The sequence below is a fragment of the Drosophila ficusphila genome, unplaced genomic scaffold (genome assembly GCF_018152265.1).
Source record: "Drosophila ficusphila isolate 14025-0441.05 unplaced genomic scaffold, ASM1815226v1 contig_791, whole genome shotgun sequence".
Classification (NCBI taxonomy): Eukaryota; Metazoa; Arthropoda; class Insecta; order Diptera; family Drosophilidae; genus Drosophila; species Drosophila ficusphila.
This window is the reverse complement of record NW_025064737.1, coordinates 28,890,669-28,898,525: the sequence shown is the minus strand read 5'-3', so window position 1 is coordinate 28,898,525 and position 7,857 is coordinate 28,890,669. Positions and strand designations below refer to the sequence as shown.

The 7,857-nt window shown below is 48.0% G+C and overlaps 2 protein-coding genes across 3 annotated transcripts in view; both read left to right on the top strand.

Moving 5' to 3' along the window:
• LOC108100754 (alpha-tocopherol transfer protein-like) overlaps nt 1-7,857 on the top strand; it is a 46,718-nt gene that overhangs the window by 14,709 nt on the left and 24,152 nt on the right. The gene's annotated exons all lie outside the window — the stretch shown is intronic.
• On the top strand, nt 3,939-4,499 carry LOC108100760. Of its 2 annotated transcripts, none has more exons than XM_017204795.2 (2): nt 3,939-4,055; nt 4,121-4,499. In XM_017204795.2, exons 1-2 carry the CDS (start codon nt 4,040-4,042, stop codon nt 4,477-4,479), a joined length of 375 nt encoding a protein of 124 aa, XP_017060284.2. In that variant the 5' UTR covers nt 3,939-4,039; the 3' UTR covers nt 4,480-4,499. The 2 variants fall into 2 exon arrangements, with proteins under 2 accessions (XP_017060284.2, XP_017060283.2); XM_017204794.2 differs by having other exon boundaries at nt 4,108-4,499.

The window sequence follows — 7,857 nt, the reverse complement described above, 5'->3', positions numbered from 1 at the left end:
TGTTCGGGTGTTCGAGTGTGCGAGTATCTGGCAAACTCGCTTGGCTAAGCCCTCTCTTTCTAGGGGAACTGCCCGGAGTTCTGGGCCCGCGATCCAACAGGTTTGATCCGATCTGGCCGCCTGCCAGGCCATTTTTACTTGGCTCCGATTTTTTCCCGCTATTCAAAGTGCCACACAGCTGAAATAAATTAATTGCTTAATTTTTGTTGCTGCCTTAGCGGCGTTATTTGAGATAAAATTCGCTTTTAATTAAGAATCTCTCCGCAAGGCTAGGGCGAGTCTGTTTGCGCTCTCGAACACGTTGAAAAACACTGTTTTCGAAGTTTTCAATATCAACTGATTTGAGCATATTTGCATCATTAAACTTTCCATTAAATACATTTTAAATCAGTAGTTTTGTACTTCTAGTTTTACCTTCTCTCTCTCAGATCGCTTCTGAAGACTTGCAACCCCTTTTTTTGTGTGTACTCTCTGGGCTTTTCAACCTTCAGAGATGCCTGTGCGTGGGGGTTTTCCTCTGGCCGTGTGCGCGCCTCAGTGTTTTGCTTTTATTAGACCAAAGTCGTGCACTTCGTTAGCCAAGCTGCCGAGTGAGTGAAACGCGTTCTGCGTGGGATTCTCTAATGCGATGGTGGCTGCTATTTGGGCTTTGGCCGATTCTAAAACTGGTTTTCCACTTGGCCAACTTGCCCATCAAGGAGTCGCCACGAAACGAAATCGAATGGCAGTTGAATAATACGGACAAAAACAAACAACAAAAACATGGGCCACACCAACAAAGAGTTAAATTGCGCATAACATTTGAATAATTAAGCGCTGCCTTTCTCGCCTGTTTAGCATCTGTATTTGTGTATTTGTTTTGGATTAGCGGGCCAGGGATTCTCCCCAGATTCTCCACAGAAATTCCGAAGCCCGCCTGACCTGAATACCTCGTCGTCTTCCCAGGGAAACCTCCGGTGCGCAGAAGGAAACCTTTTCTTCTGCCCACTCTCTCGGCTTTGATTTCATAATCGAAACGAAAGCTGAGACGGCGCTCTTTCGAAATCCATTTCTCGGATTTCCAGCTTTGGCTTTCCTCTACGGATCCTCACTCCGCACACTGAGCTGGCTTGCATCTGAGTTGGCTTGCCCTTTTTCCAGCTCTAACGGGACCTGGAGCCAGCTACGGAGCGGGACGGCAAGAGCGTGCCATCTCTGTCTGCGCCGGAGTATCTGTGCATCTGTAGCTGCCTTGATTTTCTTTTTTTTCTCACACTCCAGAGCCGCCGAACGAGGAACGCCGCCGGGCTGGGGACCACAAAGAAAAGCTGCCTCGAAAAAGGGTGCTCTAAAGTGTGTGGAGCGGTAAAGGGGGAGCGGGAGCGGGAGGGGAAGGGGTTGGGGAAGGAAAGCGGCAGGGGAATCGGGGCAAAAGCCAAACCAGAAATAGGAAACGTAGGAAGATGGGAAAAGTTTCTTTCACGGCATCATCTTCACTTTTTGGGCTCTCGACGATGCTAAATGCTTTTGATTTCTGTTTTCGATTTCCTTTATGGTTGCGACGTCTAACGGTCAGTCCTCCACTGAATAAAGTTTGAAAATAAAGACTAACCGAAATTATTTGAAAACGTTTCTCTACGAAGTGAGCACCTTCCATATACGTATAAGTGTCTCTAGCTCTAATCCACTCGAGTTGCCGGAACGGGCGAGAACGCCGCAGAGGAAACCCGAAGACACCAGCAGCAGCAATCATAATTACGAGGTTAACCTTAAGAGTTGACACAAATCCGGGCCAGAGCCCGCTCCAAAGCTCCAAAGCTGCAAAGCGAGGCACGGCGGCCTCTGTCGCTCGTTCCCAGCAATTAACTTCGAATGACACCAAATGCCACCGAGGCACGCCACCAGTCCACCAACTCGCCGAGTCGCCATCCACCATCTGAAATCCAGGGGAGCCGCACCACGCCGCCCACCAGCGGATCGCAATTGCAAGTGAACGGCAACTTTGATGCCGCCCACAAAGCGACAAAGTCGCCATACCCTCGCCGCAGGGTATCATTACTTGCCCTTGGATGTCAGTGATTATTGGCGCAATGCTCGAAGGTTTGACTTGCTGCTCGTTCGTTTCCAATTAGAGTGGAAGAGGGTCCCCCAACAGAGTGTCTTTCTTCTTTCACGGAAAGTAGGGTATTCAGAGTGCTGCACTCGCATTCGGGCCCACTGATGATGTTGATGTTGCTGATGAAGCGGCTGATGCCTGCTGATGATCGGAGCTGGCTTTGGGCATGGGCAGTTTTGCGGTTTATTTGATCAGAGTTCGACTAGCATTCCATCGATTCGATTTGTGTGTAGGACCGCCCGGCGAAAGGGAGGGGGCGGGTGGGAAGTCTTACAATACTGTAGCGACCGAAAGACTCATCTTGTAGATACTCAGAGGTTCCCTTGCGAAGTGCAATTGAAACACTGTGTGAATTTTTCCAGCGCCAAGCTCTCCGTGTGTGTTTGTCTATCTAGAAGTGTGAGAGAGCTGGCGACTTTATAACTCCATCGAGTACAGAGAGAAAAGTGAACAATTGTGCTACAGTAAAATACTATCCCATAGTATAAACTTTTAAATTAGTCGTTAGTAAATCCACATATTTGCTAGAAGGTTCATTGGGAAATATAATCTTTTAGCATTCTTGTTAAAGATTGAACGGCGTACAAAGTTTCGAAGCAATTTCTCTCTGTGTGCGAGCTTGGCTTTGGACACCACTCCCTACTTCACAACCTCCCCGAGAAACCCACGATCTGCGTGGCTCATTCAATTCAAATGGCTCGTGATTTCGTAAGCCCGCTTTTGTTGTTGCCCCGCTGGGAGCTGGATGTTGCTGTTGGGTTGTTGCTGTTGCTGCTGTTGTTGCTGTTGCTGCTGTTGTTGCTGTTGCTGCTGCAGCGGACTCAAGATTCGAGGCCATCGAGCGACGACTGCAAGTGCGACTTTGGCTGCAGTTAGACGTCGAGAGATTTGCAGCACTTTTCTCCGTCTCCGTCTCCGTTTGCGTTTGCGTCTGCGTCTGCGTTTTGTTTCTTTTTGTGTGGCGTGATGACCTTGAGCCGCTCATTTTAGCCAAGTGGCTCTGTGTGCTGGCCAAGTGGCTGACTTGCGAGTGCTTGCGAACGAGTCGGTTACCCAGTTCCAGTTACTTTTGGCAGCTCTCGCTAACGCGCACTTTGTCTTTCTTCGCAGCGCTGGCCATTGAGAGCCGCGCCAAGAAGACAACACAGCAAACTAGATGGTGTTGCCACACGGGGTAGTGCCACTCACACTAAGGGTGGCAGCCACTCCAAAGTCAGCAGTTAAAGTTATTCAGGCTGACCAATGTTTGATCACTTATTAGTTGACTAATAATTGGTTAATTTGTCTGGTAGATGGGGTTCTACTCTAGGTGAAACTCATTTTTTTAGAACGACTTCTGGGAGTTATAGCTCAACAAATATCCGATTTTTCCCAAGATTTCCATGAATTGCAAAAGGTTACCCAAATCGGCACTTCCAGAAGCCATAGGTGGGATACTTTTTATATCCCATCCCAAGGTGGCAATCCTCTAAACATTTGTAATGGGATTCCTGATCGAAGTGCATTTAAATATTTTACTTTGGAGGAGGTCGATATTTTGACTCCCGCTTATGTCAGGTTTTTCCCCATATTTCCATGAATTGCATTTTTTTGATCCGATCCCAATGTAACTTATCTTTAAACGTAGGTTTCTATAAGAACTGTGTCGAAATATTTTAATTTGGTGAACCCCTGTTCATGTCAGATTTTTCCTTGTTTTCAATGAATTGCTGAAAGGTGAACAAAACCACTTATTTCTTATCCCATAACTTTGCAAATTTTAAACTGATTTTTTGAATGTTGTGAATTCTAGGTGCACCCATGTTTTCTTAGTTTTGGAAATCGATTGTTCTCTGTGGATTTTAATTATCTATCGACCTGTCACAAATTCGGGCGTGCCAAAACAAATCTTCGTTAAAAATTCTAATTCGATTCGGACCAAATTATGGAGTACGTCTTGTTCCTATGTGTTCTGTCAACTGTAAGTGAATGTTGAGTGCTGAATGATTGTGGCAATGATGACCGAAGTCTAGCCTCTGGCCACAGTTGTGGAGGCGGCTCCTTCGTCTGCTCATCCCCAATTATCCGGGGATGTTCGTCCGGATTTGCTAATGGCAAGAGGTGGTGAACCGCCGGAGCAGAGCCCCTTCAGCAGGCCCGGAATCTCCGCAGAAGGGATTGTCCTGCGGCCCAAACAGTTTGAAGAGGATGGCTTCGATGACAACCCGGGTGGGGATGAGTTTTTTTTTGGGTTCGACGATGGCAGCAGCAGCGGCAATTGCGATGATCTCCGCTACGGACCGACAACCCAGGCTGAAAAGGGCTCGCTGACTAGCATCTGTCTTTACTGCGTTCCAATCAGTCTTTTCATTCAGCTTCTGCATCTGGTGATTTGTGTAAAATAACATTCAAGCTCTGAACAGAATTTGGATCGCTTTGGGGGCCAAGTGCGGGAAAATTGCAGTTGGAGACATGGGTTGGTGTACGAAAGCCCCAATTCAGTTCTCAATGACAAAGGGGAGGAGAAAGTGCAAGTTCTGGGCAACGACATTCTCAGCGCATTGCCATTTTCCGTCTTCCATCCGAGTTTTCTGCTGTCGCAGTTCGTTTCTTGTGCGTCTCGCGAATTTGTCACAACCAGAACAACAACCAGAGCCACAACCGATGACCCAATTACCCGGGCTTCTTGGGCGCACACGAGCCGAGACTCGGGGTACGTATATGGTGTATTTGGTGTTCTTGGGGGCCTGCTCTTGGCTCCGCCGCCTCACGTTCACTGAGTTAGCAAGAATCGCCTCGAATGTTGCAACAGCAGCACTCCGGCAATCCGGCACTCACGAAACACACATTTCGGCCATCCGAAATCGACCAAGCGAATTTCGCAAATAATTGGAGCAGTTTGCAGCGCTCGCGTTTTGGGCAAGGTAACACTTGGCCAAGGTAAAGACGGCTCCCACAGTGCCATATGTGGAAAAAACAGTGTACCACGCCGAACAGAGGGGAGAAACTCTGGACTCTGGAATCGATTCCCGATATTGGCTCCTTATCGCCGGAAAGGAAAGGAGGGAGGATGGGAATGAGTCCTGTTGGCGATAAGTAGGTAGTAGTGGGTCGATAAGCCAAATCAACACTCGATAAGCGTCCTGGGACAAGGCCCGCTCACAATTTTATCTCTGCCAGGAGTTGTCTGAGTGTATCCGTGCGTTTGTATCTGTATCTGTATCTGTATCTGTATCTGTATCTGCAGTGGGAGAAATGGTTTTTGGTTCCCGGCAAATGCTGTTGGTGATTTCTTACATCGGAATTGAAAGCTATTAAAGAACTGATAAATAGTTAAATTTTTCAATTAAATAGTTATAGTTTTGTTGTTTAAAACTTATTGATAATTATTATAGTAATTACATTTTTACATAAAACTATATTGTATATTTTGGAAAGTGGTATTCTCGAAGAGAATCCGCCCAGAATTTCGGGGTAGTAGCTTGAATCATATCCTGGCTGGTTCGCTGATATCGCATGACGGAATCATAAAAATAAACAGATACTGGCCGTATCGCTGAGTACTGGGATCGATAAAGGCGCGTAGGTCCTAAAAGGAAGGCCGGAGCAGTTGTCCCGCTATCAGCGGGTTTTCTGGGGGCGTTGACCAGGCCTGTTATCAGTTGCCAACGCTGCGCCGGGAAGGCGAGAGCCGAGGGCCGCAAGTCTGGGACATTGTCCGGCGATGACTTTAAAATCCTCCCGGACCCTCGGAGGGCGGAAGACCCGCAGCGGCTTATCACAAGACCGAGTGGCGAGCGTAAATAATACATTGGGGAGGGCAGAAGGAAGCGGGGGCCAGGAGGCGGGGAACGGGGGGAGGAGTTTTCCTCGGCCGCGGAAAAGCAGGAGGAAAACGTGCGATAGGCCAAGGGGCAAATGAGCCGAAGGAAAACACAGAGGAACAGCAAACCTTTGGCGCTGGCGAAGTGCATTCGCCTCGCCACGGAATTGAAGTCAATGCCAGGAGTTGGGTGCACTGAAAGAAACTAGGGGGCTGGAACCTCTTCTCGTGCATCTAAATTCAATCAAATTCAAACTGAATTTGAGCTCTACTTAAATCATACTAGCTTGGCCCACGCCCAACCCCTTTTTTGTGCGAAAATTCAAATGGGATCTGAACGGTTTCTGCGAGTGTAGAGTGGTGTGGAGTGGGGCCGGGTGGCCAGAACCAGGGGAAAATGGTGGAGGTGAAGCGGACAAGTGATGAAGCAAGGAGGAGGCAGAAGAGCGCCGCGTAGAATCCATTAGCAGTCGCTCGGAACGGAACGGAACGGAAAGGAGGGAAGCTCCCGATGTGCGGGGAAATGGGGAAATAGGAAAATGGGAAAATGGGGAATGGGAAAGACGGCGAGTGGAGCAGGCAGGCGGCAAAAAGTGCATGTGAATGGGAATGGAAATGGGTGCATGTGGAGTCCGCCAAGTGGCAACCAAGTGCATCCCGACTCCTCTTTCTCTCTCCCGTTCTCTTTCTCCGCTGCTCCGCTTCCCTTTTCTTCTGGCGGAAAGGGTTCAACGCTCGATTTCTTCTAACTGCAGTGGTTGCCATGGGAAAGCCGCTTGGCGGGGAAAACTCTGGGGCAAACGGCGCTCAGCAGGATCAACCCCCAATTACGTTCAATTAAAATTTGAGCACGCTGTTGTGTAATTTGTGAATTCTGCGGGTAAAGGATCCCTCTGCCAGTCCGACTTGATTGTCTTAATTGAGGTCGAGGGCGACTCAATTCACAACTTCTGCCACCGAAATACAAAAGTAATCACTGGGCAACACGCGCCCGGCCGCATGTCGGATTCCACAAATTATGCAGGATCGCGGATGCTTCCGATTCAGCAGGGGACTCCTGGATGAGGGCAGGATCAAGGGTCTTGGGAAACTCACAACGAATAGTTTCGAAGCCTGGAATTTGAATATCGAACTTAATAGATATCGTTTAGGTATTTACAAACGGTTATATCTACAGTTTTGAGTTACTCCACATTAACCTAAATAATTCAAATTTACTTTTAAATGTGTTTACCAAACTTGATTTATTTTACTGTGGGATTTCGTGGTTAACCTATTTTGTAGATTGTTTTCGATGCCCTCTGACCCGCGTTCCACCCATTGAACCAGCTTAAATATCCCTGGAAATCGCTGCTCCACTCGTTCATCTAATTATAAACAGTCGCCGAGATGAGGCGATCCTCGAGCGGAGTTCAATGATCCCGGGCAAGAAAAGACCCGAAGGAAAATGGGAATAACAAAGAAGCGGCGAACAATGACTCGGTAGACAAAGGAGAAGATGGGAAAAGGGCCTGCAGATAGGGTTCATAATGCAGGCAGGAAAAGGCAGTAAGGCAGAAGGCAGAAAGGCTGGAAGTCAATGAATAGCGAAGACAATGCGGCTGATGAGCCAAGAAGGACGCTCGCCACTCACGTGGACCGAATGCTGATCCTCGAGATGTGCGTGCTGCGATACGCGTGTGTTCCGGGAATAGCAAACAGGACACGCCCACACCCACGCCCTTCGCAGGGAACACGATCCCGCAGGATTCCCGAATTCGGATTCTAGTTGGTGTTGAGTAATTTGTGCGCTGCTGAGATAAAAATCTGTTAAGCGGTTTCCAAACATAAACAAAGTCCGGGGGTTGAAGAGATTAGTTCGACACTGGGAAAAATGTGTGTGTATCTCGGAATAGGAAATCGTTTATCGGGCCTTGAAATGATAACACTGCAAGCCTTTTGGAATCGAGACAAAACTAAA

Coding starts and splice junctions, on each gene's coding strand:
- LOC108100760 (XM_017204794.2), top strand. CDS start 4,020: ATGGAGTACGTCTTGTTCCTATGTGTTCTGTCAACT. Junction 4,056..4,107: donor TCCTATGTGTTCTGTCAACT/GTAAGTGAATGT, acceptor ACCGAAGTCTAG/CCTCTGGCCACAGTTGTGGA.